This window comes from Clupea harengus, chromosome 12, assembly GCF_900700415.2.
Source record: "Clupea harengus chromosome 12, Ch_v2.0.2, whole genome shotgun sequence".
NCBI lineage: Eukaryota > Metazoa > Chordata > Actinopteri > Clupeiformes > Clupeidae > Clupea > Clupea harengus.
In genome coordinates, this window is record NC_045163.1 from 7,899,766 (window position 1) to 7,925,643 (window position 25,878).

The window sequence follows — 25,878 nt, forward strand, 5'->3', positions numbered from 1 at the left end:
ATACTGGCTAGATTAAATTAACCGTGTACTCTCGATGTAGTTGGGTTATGACTATTTAAAGCAGACATGACACCTACCTGTTGTACCGCATTACATTGACAAAAAAAAAAACTCTCTGTACCCCTGCAGACATATACAATTTCTCCTTGTTTCACAATTTTGTAATATTTGATTAAATGAATTCCCTTCAACAAGCCAATATAGTTTTGACATCTGTGAGAACAATGGCAATGTCCTTGAGTAGGATTTCCCACTAATACTAAATTCGCTTTGGGTTAGGAGCGGTTGTTGTTGAGAAGAAGCAATTTTTAATCCCTCGAAAAAGAGTGTGTCCAGTAGATGAATTTGGCTCATTCTGGGTGCATTGTGTGATTTTGACAGCGTTGCAGTTTGTACACCGCGATAAGCAGCCTCTGCACTGGATAAGGTGATTTTAATTTAAATCTGTAAACACGGAGAACAGTGTTCTATCCCCACACACACACACACACACACACACACACACACACACACACAGTTTGTACAGAAGGTGCTGCACTATACAATGCAGGCATTTCAATCAAACAAAAACAAAGATAGAAGAATGGTTTAGTGGTTTTTTTCCCTTTAATAGAAGATTAATTAAAACATCATGAGATTCAAAGGCATCAGGGGCACAGTTAGTGTGAGTGTGTGAGTTTGGTGTCTGTATATATTCTAATCCATCCGTACCCTCCATTATGTCATTTCACTGAGTTGATTATGAGAAAGTGGGGAGTGTATTTACAACATACCGGCCTCCTTTAAACCCTCAGAGGTCGTGTTATCATTTTTGTGGTGACTTTGTGTTCATTCAGTGTGAGTGTATTTACTTGGAAGTTGGGTGGAGCGAGTGTGTGTCTGTGTGTGTGTGGGGAGGGGAGGGGAGGGGGGTGGTTTTGTCAGACTCAGCTGTCTGTATCTGGGTGGTGTGTGTGTGTGTGACACACCCTGCCGGCACCATGCCAGCTCTTGCCCTGATGCCCAGGCCTCCTCCTCTGCAGCATGTAAGAGCACATCTCTCATGCCCAGACCCCTGTCTGTCAGAACCACCTGCCCCTCTATCTGGAGAGCCCATTCAAAAAGAACAACCCCCCAGAGGGAGCTCAGCAGAAGCCTGTAGTCTTCCTGGACACTCTGTCACTCCTTTACACACAACACTGCTACCGCTGCGAGGGATAGAAACCTGTCCACTGTTTCCAGAGATTTACAATTCAGCCATTTTTAGAACCCAAGGCCAGGGGAGTAACTCTGAGGTAGCTTGAGGACGTTTCGAGGTTTCACAGTGGTGTGGTGGGAAAGAAACCCTACACACGACTGCAAAACACATGAACGGAGAACACAGAGGCGTTGAAACCACTTCCTGTGCACTGAGTCAGTGTCTGATGAAAATGGCCACCGTCAGTAACACAGAATAACTCTTGCGCTTGTGAGGTTTCCCAGAAGGCTAAAGGTGTTTCCTCTCAAAACCGCTTTCAGTATCCTTTTGAGTGGCTCTTATGCCACACGTGGCCATGAACACGAGCACACCGGTGAGGAGCACACAGAAGAGGCTGCCTATATGCGGTTGGACTCAGAGCTCTATGAGCCCAGCACATCACCGCGGGGGGAGCAGTGTTTGCATGCTGATACCTCACTGCCGGATGCTGCTTTGAGAAATGTTTGCTCAACCACGTATGGCCTTGCTTTGATCTGAGCCTCCATATCAGGTCCTTACACACACACACACACACACACACACACACACACACACACACACACACACACACACACGCATACAGTATACTATTCTGCTCTCTGTATAAATGTTTCTGTATAAATGGCTGGTTGTAGCATGTAGTCCAGATTTAAAGGTGCAGCGTGAAGGACAGGGGGATCTATTTTCAAAGAGGAATATAGTATTCATAATTATGTTTTCATTAGTGTAGAAAAATCTGTTAGTAGGATTTTTTGTGTTTTCGTGAGCTTATAATGAGGCCTTCGTATCTACATAGGGAACGGGTTCTCTTCCACAGAGTCCACCAGTAGCCCAGAATGGACAAACCATAACACAGGCTCTAGAGAGGGCCTTTCACATTTTACCGCACTTGATGGCCACTATAGCCTCTCCTACACATTTGGAAAGGAAGGGTGTTCAGTAGATGCCACTACATCCTACACACTGAACCATTAAGTCAGGGCAGGGGGCATTTGAGCCAGGGTAGCAGGTGACACTGCAACAAATGTGGCCCACACTGGACACGGATTTGTGCCAGATCAAGGCTGGTTCCATTCTTAAGTGCTATGTAAGGTGTAGGTTTGGGGAGGGTGACCGCAAGACTGAAACTGGCTGTCGAATAGTTCTAGGTCTTATCTAACTAGAACTGCTCTTCTCTGATCTGTTCCAAAGCCAGTTGTTATCTTGGTGTGAAATAAGGCTGAGTAGTTGTTCTAATGGGGGCTTGGAGATGTCTTCTGTCATCTGTCTATCCTCAGACATGCAGTTCAATGCTGTGTTCCTCTTAGTGCAGTTCTGTGCTCTGCTTTGTATTTTCCATTTGGTTTGGGGTAAACTTTTGTTTGTATGGGTTGTGGTCCATCTCTCATGCCCTCACACTGTTAGATCATACCTGTTTTTAAGTGTTTGGCTTTGCTCTGTATCAGGTTACTGATTTATTTTTATTTTTACACACAACATGCAACAATTCCCACAGAGAGAAATGTGTTTGTGTGTTGAGGAAATGGCAGTGTTGTTTTGTGACTGTTGCTCCCTAAACCCCCTCTCTCCCCTCCCTTCCTCCTCCTCCTCCTTCCTCCTCTTAAGTGTGATGAGATTAGGAGACACGTGGGGGGGGGGGGGGGGGCGTGTGGCCAGCCCTGATACGTTAATCTGCCTGTGTGCACCACCCACTTTATCTCCTCCACCCTGCCCTGACCCAGTCCTCCTCCTGAGGCATGCGGAGTGAACTACAGTAAAGGGGTGAAGATGAAGGGGGGGGGGGGGGGGGGGAGGCTGCACAGAAACTTTATTTCTCCAGCAGGAGTCATGAGGCGTGCGGGGTCAGCGAGGCTGCACAGCTTGTCTCGTGCCTTAGCTTACTAGTCAGGTTAACACCATCTCCTCTGTTGAGAAACTTCCTGATTGGCTTGGTATGACAGCGAGAGGGGATGTGAGAACACGGAGGTCTTCCTGAGTTGGTGGCTTTTTGATCTCTGTGTCCAGGCCTCAGGAGCAGAGCAGCACTCAGCCCAGTGTGTGTGTGTGTGTGTGTGTGTGTGTGTGTGTGTGTGTGTGTGTGTGTGTCAGAAACACTCCTGAAGATGGAGCTCAGGTGCGTTTTACACGGCAGGAGGCACGTGATGCAAGCCTCTGAGGCTGGAGCCCAACAGGGGAAACGTTTCCCAGATGGAATGAATTCCTCACAGCTTCGTCGCGTTTAAACAAGTCACGCATGGGAGAGCTCTGGCCTGGCACACTTTGGTTTGCCAAAGAATTTAGATTTTTCTGAATTGATGTTTGTTTGTTTGTTTGTTTGATTGATTGATGTTCTTTTTGGGTTTGCTCAAGCAGTTAAGTGGAGAAATATGATTTCGGCATCCCAGTGATGAGGATTACATTACGAAATTGGTACATTCTGCTTAAACTAGCAGGAATAAATGCTCAAAAGGCTCAGTGGTCTTAAATTGTGATTTTCTACTTCTGGAGACTGGAGTCTTGCTTGTGCAAAGACTTATGAAATGTTGAGAGACACCACACTTTCTATTAGTTTATTATTCATGAAGAATCATGTAGACTGAATTTCATTCACAATACATTGATGAATTAAACATTACAAAAAAAAAATCCCTGTTTGTCTGTTGTCACACCTGCAATAGTTTGGTTTCACGTGGAGACCATTACAAGGTCCACTGCAGCTTTTAATTGGCATCAGACGGATACAACTGAACCTCACAGAGTGATCTACAGTTTTAGCTTTTGTCAGTCAAAGATTGAAAAGCTTTCCCTCCAGGCCATAATACAAGATTCAATCAGTCAAATAAAGAATGACGGGGTCTTTAACTACGCAGTGGCATTGACTTGAATGTTTTGCTGGTGACCGGGAGCAGTCTATGACATTCAAATTAGATTTCATTTTAAAAAGGAAAAAAAAATCACTGAGAAATACTTTTCAGAATATCATGCAGGCATTTGAGCATTGGACACTTCGCAACAGAGAGAGAAAAAATATCAACTTATGCCAAAAAATAAAACATTTGTCAACACAGCACCTTTCACTATTTACAAGTCCAACTCACAAATAACATGGTATTAAAAAAAACGACACAAAAGCCCAAACCATTCATGCTCATTTGCTCCAACTAAAACTCATCTAAAAAGCCTATAAAATAAAGACGATAAGCGCCAGGATGAGCACATCCTGCAGAAAGGCTCAGATGTAATTTCATTCAGTTCTCATTTCAAGGACAGCAGCCCTGTAAGGAAACAACTGTAATGTTTATCAGCAGAAGAGAGGTGGACTCGGTCACCTGATCTCTTCTCAACAGTCAGCAGCCTCTTTGGCCTCCCTGCTTCTTAGCCACTGACTCGCTGTTTTACATCTAATGCAGTGATGTTGAGCAGCATGCCACATCCAATGCAGTGATGTTGAGCAGCATGCCACATCCAATGCAGTGATGTTGAGCAGCATGCCACATCCAATGCAGTGATGTTGAGCAGCATGCCTCATGTGGCAAAGGGCGGAGAGTAGGAAACAAGGCAATCAAGCATGGTGTCTTAAAAACAAATATGAATAATCTTAAAACCATCATCAGAGAACCGGATAGCAAGTATGAATCCGCAACACACAAACACAAATAAAGATAAACACACACACACACACAAATATGCAGAGAGGCACAAAATACTGTATAAGCACCAGAATCCGTTTCTCTTCTGCCGTAGGCTACTGGATAGTGATGCTATCATAGCCTATTTAGAGAAAATGTGCTGATCCATTTTCAGGTCTCAGGGGGTGTTGGTGTAAGTTGTCTCTGGATGGGCATTTTCTGTCAACTGAGAATTTCATTTTGAAGATAAATATTAAGTGTGGAAACTATGCCTGCAGGCTTTGGCAGTTAAGTCTATGATGGAAGTCCAGTCATGGCTAACCTAATGATTGCTTTAGCAGAAGAAAGCCATTTCACCTTTACTGTGGACAAATGCAGTCATGTTGTTCTGATATATCCTCTGTTTGACGTGGGTGGGCTACCTGTAAAAACATGCCTGATGTAATTCTACAAATGATGTTATACAACCCCTGTTCTACAGATATCTGCAACAGAAATATAAATCTGACCATGTCTAAAGGAAATGGCCAGTCTCATTTTGATGGTGAGTAATATTTACAGTTATATATACAGTACATTAAGCTGAAATGTTTAATACAACAGAGTAAAATGAACAAATCTGCCATCAAGATAGGCTTCCAACAATAGTGTTCTAAACCTCACACTCTTCGCTGTTCTCTTGGCATTTTGGCCTAAAAGGGTCATTCTTGATAGCATTTCTGGCGGGATTTAGGGCTGCGTGTCTCAATACCTGACTGTTAGCAAAACAAGGAGGGGGGAAGTGAAAGTGAGAGCAGAGGAGGAAGCAGATGGTTAGAGAGGAGACGCCAAAAGAGGCGCTTCAGAAACAGAAAGCTAACCTTCAGCAGAGTCAGTTCTGTACTGACTGCTCAGTTAGAGGAGAGGGTCAGACAGTTGGTGAGTGGAGAGCCTATGAGGACGCCCTTTCCTAAGATCTCATCTTAAATGAAATAATCCTGTTTGTGTAATCCTTACTCTCACAGCTAAACCTGCAGCTAATGCTGTTGCTGTGATTCAAATATCATCTTATCTTTCTGCCTCCTCAATATCCCATCTCACAGTCACTGTTCAGACAACCTGTCTCTTCTGACAACTTTACCAGTCATCAGTGACCTAATCAGGCTTTACCAAAAGTCAGCCAACAGCTGTAAATCAACCAATCAGCCAACAGCCATGAATCAACCAATCAGCCAACAACCAACAGCCATGAATCAACCAATCAGCCTCCTAGCTGAATGGACTCCAGCTGAGTGTCCCTATGGAGATGATGGTCTGGCAGGCGCTGGAGGAGAGCCAGACGGTCTCCACCAGGCTGAAGTGCAGCAGGCCCAGGGCGAAGCCGCAGGCCATGTCCGTCAGGTGGTGCCGGCCCAGCACAACCCTCGACAGGCCCACCAGGAAGGCCCACAGCACCAGCAGGATCCGCAGTGGCACCGCCAGAACCAGGTGTGACAGCAGGAACTTGGAGACCATGGCTGCCCGGCTGGCGTGGGCCCCGGGAAAGGAGTACAGGTCCATCGCCATGCAGTCCAGGAAGCCAGGACTCATCTCCCATGGTCCTTTGCGCTTCACCAGCTTCTGCACTCCGGCCACTGTCATCACGTCTAGTACTAGAGCTGTGTGTGTGTGTGTGTGTGTGTGTGTGTGTGTGTGTGTGTGTGTGTGTGTGTGTGTGTGTGTGTGTGTGTGTGTGTGTGTGTGTGTGTGTGTGTGTGTGTGTGTGTGTGCGTGCGTGTGCGTGTGCGTGTGTGTGGAGGAAAGACAAATGAAGAGAAAATGATTAGTTGACCTTGCAGATGCCATCATTCTCATTGTAACTGAGGAGACATTGAGAGGAATCATTATAATATTGCACTATATGTAAATAGAGCTACCTCGTCCACGTCATTTCCTTTTGAATTCTTAAAGCCACTCTTCTATTCACACGAGTATAAATGTTATGATAGCAGATAATAAAGTGCTACAGCATTCATAAAGACAAAACATGTGTGCAAGTGCATAGTGGCATTGAAACTGTAATTACTGTCAAATCAGTGGTCTGTCCTTGGTTAAATTCCATCAGTGGGTGTAATAGTCCCTGCTAATGCAGAAGGAAATGCAAAGAAATAGACATCAAAAGCACTGTTCAATTCAGCAGTTCCTTTTAAGGTGCAGTGTACTTCCTGAAGTGTAAAATGTCCTCTATCTCTGTGATCGGAATATATGAGCATGCAGAGAATCCCAGCGGAATGGACAAGCAGTCCATCTCAAAATAGATCTTATGGGCTGACACAGAAATGTGTGTTTTTTTAACAAAGGCCTCTCAAATCTCCACTTGGTTTTACACTGTAAAATATATATTTCACTGGGAAAATATATCATGGTAATTAACAGTCAAGACACTGGGAGTAAAAAAAGAGATATTCTGTTCAACTAGTAAATAGGGCACCCATGTGATAAATTGAAGTATAGAAGAAGTGCAAGGTATAAACTGAAATAAAATACCTCCGCAATATTCTTTAACTGGTCAGGAAAAAAACGTCTATGTAATTATAACATTCACATTTAACTTAACATCTACCTTGGATGTCTTACACAAGTGAATTAAATCAGTGCATCTAAACATGATTTCATCTGACCCTTTGGTGATTACTACTTCATTGCCTGTCTGTGACTTGTCAAAAGGTTGATTATAGTAATACTCATGGGGGAGCCTACTACAGAAATATCAAGAGTCAGATTGGGAAAACAAGAAACAGTCAATTAACCCTCTCACTGCCTAAATGATAAAAACACACACTTAGAAAATGAGCTGCCTCCAATGAATACTTTAAGTGAGCGACCCAGAAAAACATGAACATGCTCACATGGTCCTGTTAGTCAGCGACAGGCAGCTCCTGTTCTGTGACTGCTTCATTCAGTGCCCTACAAAAACCACACCACCGCCTGGGGCCGTCTGAGGACCAGCTACAACACAGGCCACATCGGTTCATTCGGTTCAGCATAGGCAGTGGGGATTGACTAGACCTTTGTCAATAATAAAAATAGACATAAAGCTTTTCTATTTGAACCATGGTCATCTTAAAAAATTGTTGATCCGTACAATTATTTTCTCATGATGGTTATGATAGTAATTGTGCACCATGTTTTCCTGCAGCTAAGACTGGACAGTAACTGGTGTAGATATTATGCGTGATCAGGGCACATCTCAATGGAGCTGCATGTCAAAGCATGTGTGTGTGTGTGTGTGTGTGTGTGTGTGTGTGTGTGTGTGTGTGTGTGTGTGTGTGTGTGTGTGTGTGTGTGTGTGTGTGTGTGTGTGTGAGAGAGAGAGAGCATGCATATGTCCATGCTTGTGTATGTGTGCATCTGTATGTGTATGAGTATGTGTGTGTTTGTGTGACACCCAAAAAGTTCAAAATCAGGGCCAGATCTGTTCTGGGGCAGCCACTAACTAGCACACCTTAGCAGAACTGCAGTGGGATAAAGCAGCCTGGACAAAGCAGAGGCAGTGTGTGTGTGGATTCAGATCACACTGAGGTTTGGCTGACATTGATCCCATTTTGTTCAAATGTGAGTTACTCAAATGTTCAACAAATCTTATTTAAATCTGACTGAAATCAGTAAGCAGACAGAAATGGAGTGGAGAAGCAAGAGAGAACCAGAGAAAGAGAGATAGAGACTGTGCCTAAGTAGGCCCTCTATAAGACCCCCAAATTACCCAGAAGATCAGTCTACAGTCTGCCACTCCTTGGACAAAGCGGCTTCAGTGTGTGGAGATTTATAGCAGAGTGGAGCTCAGATTAATCTGGCTCCCAACTCCGCTATTGAGAAACTCTCCCTTGCCGTTACACGGCCCATATCAACTGGCCACCAGTTAAGGGGTGCCTAGATAAAGCACTGGATCAGCAAACACGTCTGTAAAGTGAGTTCTCGGTCAAAGTCTCGCTATGATGTAGGATCGGACTAGCAGTGAAGTCGGAAATGTGGAGCAACTTGTGTGACATGTCTCTCTTGTAACTGAATGAATGAGTCGTGCACTGTGTCAGAAAGTGGTTCACGGGGGATTTACCAAGTAGGAGATTGATCAAGACCTCTTGGCCCGCCTGCGTATTACTTCTAGTGAGACACAGAAGAGTACCGAAGATCCAAGTGATGGCGTGTCCAGTGAGAGCCAGCAGAGTGATCATGGAGCGGACACTACCCCAGGATGATGAGGTGTAGGCGCACACCCCCAGCCTTTTAGATAAGCAAATATCAATGGCAAGAAGAGAGTTAATCGCGATCCCTCGGAAAGACGGATTGAGCAGCATGCAGTCCTCCTCGGGAAGTTTTGCGGAATCTTTGCGCTCTTTGGCGGTGTCGGTAGGTTCCGGTTGATACTCCCATGGTTGGCTTTGCTGGGACTTGGTGTGTCCCCCTCGCCGGCCCGTGCCGCGACCCTCAGTGTTACCGGTGCGGAGAGGTTGGTTCAGGGACAAGAACTCTGGTCTGCCCAGGAGATTGCCACGGTCTCTGGCTCTGGCCCTACTCGGGTTAGAAGGCATTATGCGCCCTTGACTCTTTTGCTCCTTGCGATCCGTCGCTGAGTGGATGATAAATAATTAAATCGGCGATCTTTATATTCACAGTAACTTGTTCTGGCTTTTACCCTTGCCTTTGTAGAAATCCATGCAGATATATTTAGCCGTGTAACGAAGCCTGCTGCTACTGCTGTTTACAAAGGGACACGGCAAGGCATGAAGACGCATGAGTGGCAGGCACCACAGCCAATCCAGCGGGGAGCAAACCTATTCACAGAGAATACCAATAATTACCCTTACAAATAAATAAAACAATCAGAATGCATCTAGGAACGGTAGCTCATCTATAGTTACTGCATATGCTATTGAATAGGCTAGTAAGTACGTGCCGTGTTTCGTATGGTAGGCTACTTGGGTGAGAAATCACAACGACAGCACTGATCTAATAAAGGAGCGGTGAATAATCCTTTTTTAAAAGACCCGCTAATACCAGCTCAAACTTAAGCATATTAGAAGAAAATACACATCCCAATGTTGGAAGTAAATATTCTGTTAACCCTACCTGACAGCGAGGAGATTGTTGGATTCTGAGCACAATAATAGCCGACAACATATCCTCTATCCATGTACTATTGGCACGCCTGGAATGTTGCTAACACGATAGGCATTTCTATTTACGGAGGAGGTTGTGACTTAGCTTGACGCAGTTTTCCCATCAGCCTAAAAAAGATGTCTATTCTGTTCATAACGATTTCACATTAATAGGGATCAAAGTATTCTCGAGCCTCCACTCAGCCTAATTCTAGCCTAGCGTCCGCACCATAAACAGCACCGGGCTGCTGTTCCGGGTTGGAGTTCTCCAAGGTGCTTAAACAGGACAGGAATTTCATCAGCGGAGCAGCGGTTGCGGACAGTGTTTGGATAGATGATTTTCCCCAATAATGTATTTAAGGCGCAATTAAGCCAACATATTATTTCATCAGTTTTGTCTGGCTTTAATGAATGGTGAATACCCTACACATTCAAAAGATTGCAATGGACTATTGCACTGGCATAGAACAAAACATTTGCTAACGGCACACATTAGGATTTATAAGGCTAACAAATGTTACATCATCAAATATAAGATGATCGTTTGCCAAACTCTAGTGATGTAAAACTCAGTTACCCAGAATGCTTGGATCTCAGACAGGAAGTGTCGTTTCTGAGGCACTATAATAAACTAGCACCAGCCCTCTAGTAGTAACAGAATGTTGCAGGAGGGGGAACCTGCAGTGACCGCGATGGGACTATATGAGACACAGAGATGGACTGTTGTGGATGATTGTATGAAAACGCGCTAGGACGGAGAACATCACAGGGGCGATATCAGTGTATCGGCTCTATCTTTTCTTGTCATTGCAGAAAGATCGTCTTAATACTATTTGATGACAATTACCAATTACAGGCAGAGGAGAGAAAGTTGACCTGATTGCCTTTGGATGTTGCGGTTATCATTGTAACCCACGCTGATGTTAATGTAAGTTGCAATTAATAGGTTAAGTAGCCTACCTGCTGGACATATAGCCTAATCTTAATGAGGAAACTGAGGGGAAAAGAGAGGGCAAAAATACATGGACATTTTACGGTACTGTTTCGAGAGAAAGCAACCCGTTTGTAAAGGACAATTGTAAAGACGTATCCATATTTACCAAAAGTGTTCAGTGTAGCTATTACTATCTATTTTTTAAGTAAATAATTCGTCAGTGCTTAAGCGCACCGTTCTGCCACATTTGCTAATAGAGACATACTGGAAACGGCTGTGGTGCTTATGCAAAACAGTATTGGTCTCGGCTATTTAATTTTATAATTTTCAAAGAGAGGAACTAGTTCAGCATGACAGTCTTAGCCACATTTCGACACAGCACGAACTTTACACCGTTGAAGAGGAAACGCGAACGATCTTTCAGGTTGCACAGGCTTTTTAAAACTTTTAGGTTCAATATTATAGAAATATTTATCTGATGTAGTTTAGTCAGGATTTGATTAATTGTTTTAAATGTGCTATTTTGTATCAACGACCAACGCCAGCATTAAATGCCAACATTGTTATTATTACGTAATAAGGACAGCATAGTGGTCACATCCTTTGGCTAGAGTAGAAAGCACATTGTCATGACATAGTGCTCGCTGACCTTTCCTGTTATAACATTAGACATTATGAACTTCTTTTCAAAATAACACACACGTCTTTATTCAGCTGAAATAAATTCATTTTAGGGCACTAAAATGTTTTTTTCAACAACCCAGTGACGTGACACTAGCTTACGATATGACGTCGAAATGTTACGGTAGCAGTTTTGGTAAAGTATGGTTAGGTCACAATGATACATCGTATTCCGTTGCTCTCCATAAATGAAAAGGCTGAAGTGCAACAAGATGCGTCCTAGACTGTTGAAGTCGTCAATGACTCCACAGAGGACTGTCGATGAGAAAGACATGGGATCATAATTGACATTGGTTTATTAATGGAGGAAGTGAACAGAAAGGAAATAGAAAGTTGACATCAGTGCTTTTTGAAAGAGGACGGTGGATAGCCTACAGACATGCGGCTGTGGATGGGACTAGACACTAGACAAATGGAATAGAGTTGACCGAACTGTCGAGACCCGTGGATTACAGAGGATTTCCAATATTTCAACACACACACACACACACACACACACCACACCAAGAAGTCATCAAAAAGACGTTCCCAACACCCCCCTGATAAATGATAATTTACTATTTTATCATGCGGACGCAGTTGATGTAAAACCAGCAGCGCCGTGTCCATGCGTGTCTTGCCTGAGGTCAGGACATTTGTTTGGATTGTATTGTTCTTTAATGCAATGGGCTGCATCCAGAGTATCAGGTGTAAGCCGAAGAGTTTCCGTGAGAGTATCATTGTTTTGGAAGTGAACTCCTCCATCGACTCTAACCCCACCAGCATAGACGAATCCTCCAGTGTGGTTCTACGATATAGGACCCCGCATTTCCGAGCCTCTGCTCGGGTTTTGGTACCTCCAGTAGCTGGTAAAGAGACGTGGACCGTTGGCTGGATTCAAGCATGCAACCATATGGAGTTCTACAACAAATACGGAAACAAAGGGATGTAAGTATGCCCCTTGGTATTAATAATGTATGTTCTATTCGAAACCTCGATTTTAAAGTCATTGTTTCCCAGGGAGAGTCAAGTAAAAGACAGGTTCTCCATGTTACATGGGTGTCATGTGGTATTTGTGCTTGTGAATGCCATACTTTGTGACGAGTTAGTTGTCCATACGAATAGACTGAAAAAGGTCATCCCCTCGCACCCTCTCTAATCATTTCGTTGCATTGTCTCTGGTGAAGGCCTGAACGGATTAAGAGAAAACCACTATCCATGGCCTTTTCATTTATAGGTCAAGCATTTCAGGATATAATGGAATATGGATTATACTTGGAGATGACTTTAAGGGAGGCATCTTCAAGCTAGAGCATGCTGCAGCTGAGTGTGACTGCTACGCGTAACTGCAGTCTATAACGTGTTTTTTTAAACTAAATGTTATGACTGCACCATGATGGAACACATAAATGCTGGTGTTAATATGGACACAATAACTTAATTATAAAAGAACAGTATTTTATGGGTTGAATGGCTCAACACAGCATCTCCTGTTTAAAATCATCCTGAACCTTGTCAGGCCTATGCTGACATGCAGACAACCATTTGGGACTTCTCTATGTCATGACATGAGCGGCAGCCCACCTCTCCCAACCCCTGCTTGGGAGTGTGAGTCTCATTTTCATTTGCTGATCGAGACTCATCTTTCACAGGAGTGTCTCCCCCGCCGAGCCCCTTAGCTCTTGTTGGTACAGGACATTTTTTTTTGCCTGAACATCAGTGTTTGCTTACGATTAATATTAATGCCCACTGCTTTTCAGCGACCCAGATATGAGCACTAGGACTGTGTCAGTGCCCTGTGTTCATGACACCAGGAGGCATCATTAAAGTTGTACATGAATATGATATGCTTCCTTGACTCTGGGGTCCCAAAGGCATTATCCCCTAACACTTGTTAAGTACCCTTTCACTGTCAGAAGTCGTGTTTTGCGTGTTTTGGCTTGTGCCCATTTGCGCAGCTCATGTGCCCACTGAACATGCTGTTTGTGAGAGCAATGCACACTCATAGCACTCTCTTTTAAGACCTCAGACAGACTCTCCTTCACTGGGAACTTTGGTGTGGTGCTGTGTATCACGCAGAGGGGCTCTTACGTACATGCCCATACAGAAACATGACTGTCAGATACTCAACTCCAGTAATATCTCTGCTAAATATTTATCTTTATCATTAGCACTTACATCAGTGGGTATTTTAGTTGTGTGAAAAGAGCAGGGTTGCTATTTTTAAGTCCATTATCAGTCCAGTACTTGTTCTTCTTGCATGCTTCTGAGGCATGCAGTGGTCAGCGCATGTGACCTGCTCAGAGCAGTAGCAGCAGTGACAGTGACAGCAGCAGCAGCAGCAGCGGTGGTGGTGGTGTTGCAGGATTAGCTGCTGCCTGCTCCTCACTTCCTGTCAGCAAGGCTGACTGGCCCACTTCCTGCTTCAAAGTCTCTATCTGTCTGCACGCACAGGGCCTGCGAGCTGAGATATTACCAGCACCATGGGACGTATCAATAAGGCCACCAGTTCCCCCCAAAAAGTCTTGGGACAATGACTTGCTATGGCATTGACTGTGTGTATGTGTGTGCACCACTGTACCACAACTCTAAAAGTTTTTCAGTGAATGGAAAAATCAATATTAAAGAGGAATTGCACCCTAGAATGTGCTTTTTGAGCTTTAAACGAAATTATATGACTGAACTGTGATGAAACCCATCAAAGCATCGATTATAATACAAATCGTGATTTTATGGGTTGAAAATGGCTCAGTACGCCATCTACAGTTTTAAATCATCCTGAACCTTGGAAGGCAGATGCTGATGTGTAGACAACCGGTTGGGACTTATCTAAATCATGAAATGGGCGGACCACCACCCTCAGTTCCCGCCCGTGAGTGTGAAGCTCATTTTCATTTGCTGATTGAGAGTCATCATTCACAGGAGCTTACGCCCAACTGTCCTCAGTCACACCCTTGCCCACTTCTTGCATTTTCTTTAATTATGCAGTGGGTGGAGTTAGGCTCAGAGCTGGGGGTGAAGTTACCCTTTAATGCAATGTGGAGAGACGAAAGGCTGTGTCCCTTGGCACCCAAACACTGGTTGAGCAGGAGGTGATGAAACGTTGCGTTTGAAGGCAGTGGTTGTGTTCACCCATAATTCCATGCGTGTAGTAGCTGTAGGGCGTAATGTGTAATTCTATATATAATATTCAAATTAAGAGTGTATCCGTGTTCTTTCTTATGTAAAGGTCAGCGTGTATCTTCTGTTAGCGGTTAGGAGACTGTGTTATGTGTGATGTCTGGTGTAGTTTCCTCATGTATTAGTGTCTGCGTAAGAGCCAAAGACAAGGCTTGGCTCCACTTGTCGCTACACTGGTGTCAGAAATGGGATAGGGCCTCCTAGTGGAGTGGAAGAATGGAGCCAAAGATGACCTATCGAGGACCTAATCATATGGCTGCAGTGGGGAGAGGCTCATATAGCCGAGCTGTATTCCAATAAATTCCAGTGTTCCGTCCAGAGAGGGCTCTGGCTGTGCCTCCGTCCTGGGAGCAGTGCAAAGGAACAGCCAGCCCTGCGGGTTACACTGCAAGTGGGGGAAAGCTGCTGCTGCGTCACCATCGCTGCACCGAAGCTGGTGTCCTCGGTGGGGACCACGGCCACCCCGGAGAGGTCTTCCCACTACCGAAGTCTTCAGTCAGGTGGCCGCGAGCTGAGGGGAGTGACTGCCACATCGTGACAGCTTGGGGTTAGAGTTTCAGCACACTGAAGCCCCCGTTGACTGCTGAGACTGAGGATGCTTGGGCTGGCCACTCCAGAGAACCTCTTCTCACTGCAGTCTTCACCCTGAGGCAGGAAACGCTCCTGGAGAAAGCACCTTCCGTCTGATGCTGTTGACCCTGGCACCCCTGCTACGCCAGAGAACGCCAGAGATGGGTCTTCACATCGTTCCTGCTGACCAGACAGGTGTTCGCGAAATGTTCCTGCCGACCAGAGGGGTCTTCGCATCTTTCCTCCCGACCGGAGAGACAGCCACACCACCAACTGACAGGAATGGGTCTCCACCTCGAGGCCGCCAGCTGCATCACAGTTGCAGCCACGCAGCGGGGGCTACCGCCGCCTGGGGGTCTTCTGTATGGCTGCTGCTAGTCAGAGGGGGCCACGGCATTGCCACGACAGCCCGTGGTCTAGAGACAGCGGGGGCTCTCTGTGCCGTTGCCACAGGCTCGGAGGCTCCGCAGTCCTGCTGCTCGTCTGGGGGTCCTCTGTGCCGCTGTGTTCGCCAGGAGGCCGCTACCCTGCCACTGTTTTCCACCCTCAGTGTTTCAAAGACAGTTGCTCCTGACGGGACTGTGTCCTCTGCTCTCCACCGTGCCATGAGCTCGTGCTGATCGCCGGGTTTGTGGTGGTGGTGATGTTGAGCGACCGGTCCTGCTCGTGTCCCCAGGACCCTAAAGACTTTGTCGGACTGTATACTGCCTTCCACCGTTCCACTGCAGGGGCCATAGGAGCCCATATTGTCCGCCCCGTTATTCCTCCGGCTTGTGTTTGGGGTTCCTGGGGACAGTTGGGGGGTGGGGAGGTGGGGGGGCTGTGTAGCATGCAAGGCTGCACACTCCTATGTCTCGGTCTGGGTATGGTGAGTTCACCCATGCGTGTAGTAGCTGTAGGGTGTATTGTGGTATGTGTAATGTTGAAATGAAGGGTGTATTCGTGTTCCCTCGTATGTAAATAAGCGTGTATCTTCTGTAAGTGATTAGCAGTCGATGAGGAGTGTGTTATGTGTGATGTCTGGTGTAGCTTCCTCGTCTGTTAGCGTCTGTGTCCACCCTTACCCTGTACACTGTGCCTGTGTATTAGACTCAAAGCATTTCCCTCATTCTGTGTCAGTTGTCCTCCGTCTGAATAAATGGCATAAGTGCCAAAGAGAAGCCTCGACTCCGCTGGTCGTTACAATACTTAATGATTCTCTTTTTGGCTGTCGACTCCGAATTCAGTTTCGGGGCCTTCATGGATGATGTTTTTTCTTACCAACACACTCACTAGAACTCAGCTCAAATCAGAGGATGTGTCATAAGTCATTCATGAACACCTCTGCATTGTGTGAAGTGGCCTTGTAAAAACATTGCATTCTTGTATCTTTATCTGCGCAACTGACCAAAGCTGTGTGGAAACTAGCCATAATGAACAGAATAAAACAGTTTTCCAAACCTGAACATATTCTGTGTTCAGCAGACACGTACACTGGCCAGGACATGGAACTTTCCTGAACCGTTAACAGCTCAGCGTAGTGCTTCCAAAGAGATGAATGATCACACACACACACACACACACACTGAGGGGGTCTTTTAACATGGCTTGCCTTCATACTTCATACAGTTTTAGATTTGTATGTTTGTGTGTAAAAATACTCATAAACATGTAAGCCCAGAGAAATGATGACAGCTGATAGCCTATTCATTCTTCAGTAAGTGCATAGCCTACAACCTGGCAGCCTGATGGAGAAAGCCTTGTGTAGTCATTGTGTGCATGATTTCTGTATGTAATGCGTAAGAAAGAGCACATTTAGTTGTGTCTTACGCAGGGCTGATAAATGATCCCAGGGGTTAAGGGTGAATTTAAAAGCTCTCCGTCTCTCCTGGCAACGGGTGTGTTGTGGTGTGTGAATAATTACTTTATCCTCTGTAATTTAATGGCCCGGAAAGAGGACCACTGCAATCCCTATTAGCCGTGCTTGCAGAAGAGCAGCAGCAGGGCAAGTTGTGTGCGTGTGTCTGTCTGTGTGTGTGTGTGTGTGTGTGTGTGTGTGTGTGTGTCTGTGTGTGTGTGTGTGTGTGTGTGTGTCTGTGTGTGTGTGTGTGTGTGTGTGTGTGTGTGTGTGTGTCGTTTATTTCCCCCCGCTGAAGGCTGTATAATGAGGGCAGCAGTGGCGGTGGCGTAAGAGCGGATGTGTGTGTGTGCCGGCGCTTGTTCAGACTCATCTTGGCGGAAACCATCTGCGTGGAGCCAGACAAAACGAGGTTGTCACTCCAGGCCTGCTTGTGTCATACGTCCTGGTGTCAGGCTGCGTTTAGTCGTCTGTTCAGACTGTCACGCGACAGAGAGGGACGCACCTCTGACTAACAGCAACATGCCTCGTCACTGGCAGCCCGATCATTTCATTTGATTTTGTTAGACGCCGGTGTCACGTTCGACTGTGAGAAATGGCGGTGATGGTGTGGCCTAGAGGGATCGGTTGACTGAAGGGCTTACCGTCGTTGGGCTTAAACGTGACCGAGTGCAAATTCAATTGAAAGACGTGTTCCAGTCGACCCAAAACACACAAGGTTGGAAAGGAATCCACCAGAGGCTTCTTCAGTTTGTGTGCTTGCTGTGCACATGACAATGTTCATCAGTGTTTTATTTTGGTGCAGTCAAGTACTCTCTGTCTATGTCACACACACACATACACTCTCTCTCTATCTCTCACACTCTCTCTCACACACATACACACTCTCTCTCTCTCACACACACACTCACTCTCTCTCTCTCTCTCTCTCTCACACACACACACACACACACACACACACACACACACACACACACACACACACACACACACACAGAGGCTTGCTATTATTATAGTGCAGATTGTAATCTGCCCCCTTGGTGAATTAATGCTCATGGCTGTGTGTCATGTGCCTGTGGATCATAGGCTGCTCTGTGGGCGCTTCTGGGAGGAAAGGTCATATTTTCCCTGCAGCGCTGGGGGGTGAAGGGTGTGTGTGTGTGTGTGTGTGTGTGTGTGTGTGTGTGTGTGTATGTGTGTGTGTGTGTGTGTGCGTGGGGATCAATAGACAGACAGATGGGCTTAGGCTGTAAGAGGTGCCCATGTTCTGCAGTCTCACACACAACTCTCCATGTGTCCTGGTATGGGGGCCTGCTTAGTGCAAGTACAGGGGGTTTCTGGGGGAAACAGCTGGAGAGTTGTGCTGATGTTCCTCCTGTGTGAGCTTATGCTGCATGATGCTTTAGTAATAACAGACTGCCAGTGGAATGAAGGTCTTATATGGATGGCTCATAGCCCCATACATTCTCCAGGTGTCAGAATAGTAACAGCTGCTGCATTCTGACCTTCAGAGGGTCATCGTGGGCTTATATGCCCTCTTTGTCCTGCCACGTGGCAAGCATTAAATCCTGTGTGTTTGTTGTCTTTCTGCCCCAGTCCTCACATCGCTCATCACATCTGTCTTCATTAGACCCTCTACTAGTGTCTACTTTATGTACCCCAAGATTCACTGCATACCCCCAGATTCACCACAAATCACACATCCATTTAAATGAACTAATTAAGCACATTGATCCAGATTAATGTTGAGTGGGGTCATGCCTGTACCCATGTTTTTGTGGGTAATGAACTCTAATGACCTTGTATGCAGTGGTTGTCAGCATTGTCCTAGATAGCAGTTGACTGTAGAGTGGATCTGAGCCAGATTAGGCCCAGATCTATCTTCAGAGTCTGATGCTGGTTCTACTGGACCTGAATAATCACATCTGTAGCCTTGTAGCAGCAAATACTCAGTTGGTCCACACTCAAAAAAGGGTGAGAATAACAGCTCTTCTCTAATAGCTAGAACAGGATGAAAGGGTATAATTTAGCCTCTATGCTAAGGACAGCAAACACACACACACACACACACACACACACACACACACACACACACACACACACACACACACACACACACAGAGTCTGATTCGGGCTGTCTTGTCCATCTCCTTTTAGGTCCAGCTGGGAACTTCCTGACCTGAGGGACGGTAAAATCCAAGCGATAAGCGACTCGGACGGCGTCAACTACCCCTGGTATGGCAACACCACGGAGACGTGCACCATTGTGGGGCCCACCAAGAAGGACACCAAGTTCACGGTGAGCATGAACGACAACTTCTACCCCAGCGTGACGTGGGGCGTGCCGGTGAGCGACAGCAACGTGCCGCAGCTGAGCAGCATCCGGCGCGACCAGAGCTTCACCACCTGGCTGGTGGCCATCAACCAAGGCACGGGCGAGACGCTGGTGCTGCAGACGGTGCGCTGGAGGATGCAGCTCCACATCCACATCGACCCGGACAAGCCCCTGGGCAAGCGGTCCAAGCTGTGCGAGCCTGTGGCCCAGGACCAGCCGCTGGTGCTGGGCAAGAACGAGCCCATCCCGCCCAACGCCATGGTCAAGCCCAACGCCAACGATGCACAGGTGCTCATGTGGAGGCCAAAAACGGGGGACCCCATCGTGGTCATCCCGCCCAAGTACTGACTGACCTCTAAACCCTGACCTCTTGACCCCCCGCAGGCTCCTCCGCGGGATACTTTTTTTTAACGCAAAAAACTTTGAACTGACAACAGCAGCCGTGGGTTAAACAGGAAGAGAAAACTAGACAATCGTCAGCTTCTTCTCTGAGAGGATAAGGAGGAGGAAGAGATGATAATTCGAACTGGAATAAACCCATGAACTACAACTACTTTACCTTCAGATCGGGTCGGGATTCACTGTGCTATATTAAGACATTGCAAAAAAAAAAAAAACTAAAAAGGTAAAGACAGAAAAAAAAGAAGAAAAATGATTGCATTTTCTGGCTTTGTTTTTTCCAGTGGGGATTAGGTGCAAAGAGTGTGAAGAGTATTTGTTTATTTACACATGCACATGTGCCCAGTGGTGTTTGTCGTGTAAGGTGTGTGAGGGAGTGGACACTTTTGCGATGAAAAGCACCTTTGGGCACAGACAAAAGGAGGAGGTGAGAGGAAAGAACTGCGTTTGAGTGACACTTTAGTGAACAAGCGAGACATTCAATCCATGCTGCCTTAAGTTTACATTGCTTTTTTTCACTCAGACTTGTAGCCTTAAACAATGTGCAATGCAGTATTCCTCACTCACTCACACACACACACACACACACACACACACACACACACACACACACACACACACACACACACACACACACACACACACACACACACACACACACACTTACTGGTCATGGCCTGTGCTCCCACTGGGGCTCCAGATCCAGCGCACATGGGGTGTTGGTCCGGTCCAAAGTAAGTTGAGGCAGGACTGAGGCAGAGAAGAGAGACTAGAACAGGCTAGCAGAGACCTCTCCAGCAACTATATGCTCATCCAACCTGTGTTATGCTCATGGTTACGAGGAAGTGAAACATGGGTGAAGTTCCTTCCGTGGAGAAGGTGTGATCTGAAGGTGTGAAGTTATAGTTCTTTAGTATTGACAGCTTTCATGACACACAAGCCCCCCTGTACTGGTGACAACTGGGGCCTGTCTCCTTCCACATGAGGGGGGATACAGCAGTAGGACTCAGATGAACACCTCATATCTTTCCAGCACTTTCATTTCTCCCACTCTTCCCATCACTTCCCTGTTTTCCCTTTGCAACTCTGGGTGCCTGGATGAAAGCATGTGTGTGTGTGTGTGTGTGTGTGTGTGTGTGTACGTGTGTGTGTGTGTCACTTATTCCTGCCCAGCAGAGCTGATCCTCCTCTTCCTCCTCCCTGTCCTCCCTAGTTTCCCCAGCAGAGAGCCGTGGCGGAGGCCGATCAATAGCTTTATTAATACGCAATCATATAAAGGCAGCGGTGCGGGAAATGAGGGAAGGGCCAGCAGACGGGGGGGTCAGATGTGCCTCAGAGGCCAACAGTGCTGCTGCTGCTGCTGCTCCACAGCCACAAAGGGAGTGTGTGTGTGTGTGTGTGTGTGTGTGTGTGTGTGTGTGTGTGTGTGTGTGTGTACTGTGGAGAGAGATGTCTGTGTGTGGGCTGGGGTTGTGTTTGTGTTGTGGAGAGAGGAGATGTGTGTTTGAGAGCATTTGCATCGTTGCATCTACTTTCCTTCCTTCATTTGTTTGTTTGGTTGGTTTGTTGTTTTGTGATGCGCACAGTCCCTTCTGATTTTGTTTTCTGCTTGGGCTGTAATCTCCACAGTGTAGTGGCTCAGAGGACACACACACACACACACACACACACACACACACACACACACACACACACACACACACACACACACACACACACACACACACTCTCTCTCTCTGATGGTGGGGGTGGTCCTGGCAAGGCCAGCGCATGCATGTGTGTGTGTATGTGTGTGAGTGAGTGATTGTAAGTGTGTGTGTTAGTGTATGACTGTGTATGGGAGGGGGTTGGGGGGGATTTGTATCAAGCTTTTTATCTTCTTAATGCATCAGCGGCAGCCACATCAGCAGGGGCAGCAGCAGGGGCAGTAGTAGGGGCAGTAGCAGGGGTTACTGTACGCTCATGTTGCCCTGGCTTTGCCTCTGCCCTGTCATCATGGTGCCAGAGCTTAAGAGAGCAAACAGTCCCACAGCTGCAAGCTTTTCCTCACTCGGCAGATTTGGGTCAAATATGTGTTCAAAGACCAGAGAGTTGAAATATGTTTTCAAAGCATTTTTTTTGTTGTTTCCTTCCCAGTGTAAGCACTGAAGCTGAGCATATTCTCCCCCCCCCCACCCCAAAAAAACCGTTTCTGACCTCAACTGTGGAAAAAAGTAATTGATATAATATAAAGATATATACCACTCAGAATATCAGAAGGGGAAGATTGAGCGGATATAAATATCAGGCCGGGGCCTGTGTGTGTGTGTGTGTGTGTCTGTGTGTTTGTGCGCGCGCTGGTGTGTGATCATCAGGATTATCAGTTTAGCAGGCGAAACAACGTTTGCTTCTCAGAGGAGCCATGCTGGGCAGAGGCCATTACAGCAAGGTCAGATTGACCGTTACACTAGAACACAGCCACTCGGATCCACACACCAGATCACTCCACAATCACTTCATCGCTATGTGGAGATGCTGATCAATGTGAATAGCTCCTCTTCAAGAAATAAACAAGTCAACGTAAATAAAAACACATGGACTGCTGTCACGACTGCGTTCGGACAAGTTACGCAGAGAGGTACTGACAGCCTTAGCTAGGCCATCCATGCCTTCCTGAGGAGACAGCTCAGCCCTGGTCAACACATGACATGGCTGTAGCACAGGAGTGTGTGTGTGTTTGCGTGTGTGTGTGTGTGTGTGTGTTTGCGTGTGTGTGTGTGCTGGAGACTGGGAGTTGTGATGTTGTTAGCATTATAGTTCACGCTCTGTGCCCTGCGCTGGGAGGCAGAGTCTGTAAAAGGCCACTGCTAGAATGTACAGTCAGGTTACGGCAGCTGCCCATTGATTTGTTGTGACGCAAACCAAAAAACCTCTGCCAAAGCGAAGAAAAAAAAAGCTCAAACATGAAGAACCCAGTTGCCCTCTGTGCTCAGAGAGAGGGGAGAGAGGAGTGAGAGAGAGGAGTGAGAGAGAGGAGAGAGGAGTGCCCACAGGGGCCCATTTCGGCTCACCGCAGGCTGGCACTCAGAAAGTGTGGCTCAGAAGTAGGACACGAGAGAGCCCAGATTCTCGTTGTCGTCAAAGTCAAACGTTACACATCCACACACACACACACTCACACCACGCCCTGGTCTGTCTGAGTTTGAACAGGATAAATGTCTCACTGAAGAAAGATGTCATCTCCAGACGGTGTGTGAGTGTGTCGGCGTCAGGGGTGATCAAGGGCGTGTCGGTGTCACATGACCAGAGCAGTTGCCACACACACACACACACACACACACACACGCTCAGTGTGAAGAGCAGCGATCAGGTCATGTGGGCACAGCCTGTCACACAACCTAATTATCCATGGTCACTGCAGAGACTCATTGATTAGTTCTCTACGGACACTGTTGTTGACTCATGATGGTAGTCCGAACCACATAACACGTCCGATAATGACCCATGGTACCCCTGCATACCCTAGCAGCTGTGCTGTAACAGTGATGGGTTAGTACTACAGTATTGCAACCCCAATTCTGCTGCAAGTGTATGAATGTTGACAATGGAAAAGTGTTTCACTGGCACAATACACTCTCCCCTGGGGACACGCTTTGAATAGTTTTTTTTGTTTTTTTGTTTTTCATTCATTTATTTATTTATTTGGTTGGGGGTTTTTTTGCATTCAGAGGAGATAATGCTGGTGCTCGGTGCAGTTGACAGTGTGCAATCCATTTTTAGAGTCTGGTAGATTCTCTCTTTCGCTCACACTCACACACGCTCACACACACATTCAATAATAACAGTGATTTCACAAACACAAAAAAGGATTGATTGAGGGTGGCCCTGACAGGCTAGTTTTTCTCCTTGTTATGACCTCTGTGGTGGTCCTCTGTATGCAGTCATCTTAAGCACAGAGGGGAAGACAGCTGTCGTGACAGTGTGTGTGTGTGTGTGTTTGTGTGTGTGTGTGTGTGTGTGTGTATGTGTGAACTAGCAGTAAACACTTTGCCACAAATCTCCTGAAAACATCCTTGATCTCTCAGGATCATCAGAGGTGGTGTGTAACCCTCGTGTTTGGTGTGTGTGTGAGGGGGAGGGCGCTGGATGTTTCTCTTTAGTCAGTGTGTTTTGTGAGATGTTGGAATGGAGTCATGTTGGAATGGAGTCCGTCCATCACTCAGCCCAGCTCAGATTGAGACTTGGATCCCTCCCATTCTTTTTTTTAGCTTTCAGACTGAGTGACCGACTCACAGAACATAGAACACACCTAGAACACACGCAGCCCCTACTGATCGGGAATCAGCCAACTCACAGCCGGGGAGCAACATTAGTATTTGTTTTATTGTTGTGTTTTGAATGGGTTTCATTGTGTCATATATTATGCAGCACTGAAAAAAAAAGTTTTTTTTGTAAGGCTTTGTCATCGGAGTTGATACTTGACAAAGGAACATTAACTGTGAAAATGCACAATATGGGAGAAATGAGAAAATGTTTTTTTCATGATCTAATAAAATATGCAAAAAACATGTTGTAGTACTGTATGTTGTTTTACGGAGGTGATGTTATCATGGGGCAGGGGAGCCGCCAGGACCCAATACTCAGAGCCCACCACCCCTGACACCTTCATCGAACACGCGCTTCCACGCCCCAAGGCCACGTCAGCCACAGACAAGCGCCACAGATACACTCCCAGTCTCAACTCTTCAGACTATCCCACTATTCTCCCTGTGCCAATCTCCTTCAGTGAGGGAGAGAGATTTATCGCTCACGGTTCCGAGCTGCCCTCCACCAAATCCCACAGGGCACGTGGAGCCTGCGAGCGCTTATCCCTTCCTGTTCTTATGTTTTTTTTTCGGCTTAAAAAAGATGACTGGACAGCCCTGTTTCCTCCTCGGCACGGACGACTGCAGCTCCTGCTCTGCTGAGTCTCCAAGACCTCGCATTAGCCAGACATTATTAATTGTCAGGCTAATGAATCGATCGCACCGGTGGAGTTAAAATGCCAGGCACATTTGAGGAGGCTTGTCTCTTGGCGGTAAGGGGAGGGTCAGGGGTTACTGCCAGCCTGATTAGCATCGTGGGTGTGTTCACAGACTCCAGAGGAAGGCTTTGCCACTGTCAGTGCACTACATGCCTGACCTCCCTCCTTAATACAGGACTACATGACAGAAAACACACATTAGCACTGAGCCAGACAGAAATACTGCAGAGCAGAGAGGGGGAGGGGGAGCAGTGTAAGAGAGAGAGAGAGAGAGAGAGAGAAGGGAAAAGATAGAGAGTGCATGAGAGAGTGAGACCAAATTAGAGAAAGAGATATAGAGGGAAAGACAGAAAGAGAGAGAGAGAAGTAGGGAGAGAGAGTCAGAGACAGGAAAAGAACAACTGCAGGAAAACACAGATGAAATGAAGAGCAAGAGAGAATAGAGAGACTGTGAGTGAAAGCATCCATGAAAGCAAGGACAATGGAAATAGAAATGTTTTATTATTATTAATGACCCTGCTCTGGAGCGCAGAAGGCTTAGCTTGAGCTGATATGGACCCATTACCATGGTTCCATTCCACACACCTCAACTTCACCCTCAAAACCCTTGCCCCGCCCCGCTCTCCTGCTCCACTATCCTCAGCCCACACCCCTCTGGCCCCCTCTCCCCTCCCCCCGCTCTCCGATCCCCTCTTCCCTCCCCTCCTGTGATGGAGATAAGACTCAGGGGTTGTTGAGGCGGCTGAGTTGGATATATTGTGGTGATGATAACCGATGACATCCATCAGAGCGCGGAGAAGCGGTGAAACCACGGCACCTGAATCAGTGGAGACGGCCATTACACTAGTCCTCTCCTGGCCCGTAAGGAGCCGCAGATAAAGCTGATTTATTTAGGGTTGTGCCAAAGTCATTCAGAGCTCTGAGTAGATCAACAGTCCCCTTGGAAAACAATACATACCATTGGACCACAAAAGAAAATCAGTATGTTTCAGCTTCAGTTATTTAAAAGGATTAAATGAGTGA

At 46.5% G+C, this 25,878-nt stretch overlaps 2 protein-coding genes across 2 annotated transcripts; one reads left to right on the forward strand and one right to left on the reverse strand.

Annotated features, from left to right (window-relative positions):
- Window positions 1–3,398: 3,398 nt before the first annotated feature.
- On the reverse strand, window positions 3,399–10,422 carry LOC105899274 (inactive phospholipid phosphatase 7). Its single transcript, XM_012826472.3, has 3 exons — window positions 9,910–10,422; window positions 8,897–9,614; window positions 3,399–6,461 (listed from the first exon to the last, which is right to left on the reverse strand). Exons 2-3 carry the CDS (start codon window positions 9,369–9,371, stop codon window positions 6,073–6,075), a joined length of 864 nt encoding a protein of 287 aa, XP_012681926.1. The 5' UTR covers window positions 9,372–9,614; window positions 9,910–10,422; the 3' UTR covers window positions 3,399–6,072.
- Window positions 10,423–10,746: 324 nt separating this feature from the next.
- On the forward strand, window positions 10,747–20,078 carry fam78ab (family with sequence similarity 78 member Ab). The gene is made up of 2 exons (XM_012816828.3): window positions 10,747–12,480; window positions 19,277–20,078. The coding sequence occupies exons 1-2, from the start codon at window positions 12,161–12,163 to the stop codon at window positions 19,800–19,802; spliced, it is 846 nt and encodes a 281-aa protein (XP_012672282.1). The 5' UTR covers window positions 10,747–12,160; the 3' UTR covers window positions 19,803–20,078.
- The last annotated feature ends 5,800 nt before the right edge of the window (window positions 20,079–25,878 follow it).

Excerpts from the sequence above, each read along its gene's own strand:
- LOC105899274 (XM_012826472.3), bottom strand. The coding sequence starts at position 9,371 with ATGCCTTCTAACCCGAGTAGGGCCAGAGCCAGAGACCGTGGCAATCTC. Across the intron at positions 6,462-8,896 it reads CTTGATCAATCTCCTACTTG|CTCTAGTACTAGACGTGATG; the intron begins GTAAATCCCCCG and ends ACACACACACAG.
- fam78ab (XM_012816828.3), top strand. The coding sequence starts at position 12,161 with ATGCGTGTCTTGCCTGAGGTCAGGACATTTGTTTGGATTGTATTGTTC. Across the intron at positions 12,481-19,276 it reads AAATACGGAAACAAAGGGAT|GTCCAGCTGGGAACTTCCTG; the intron begins GTAAGTATGCCC and ends ATCTCCTTTTAG.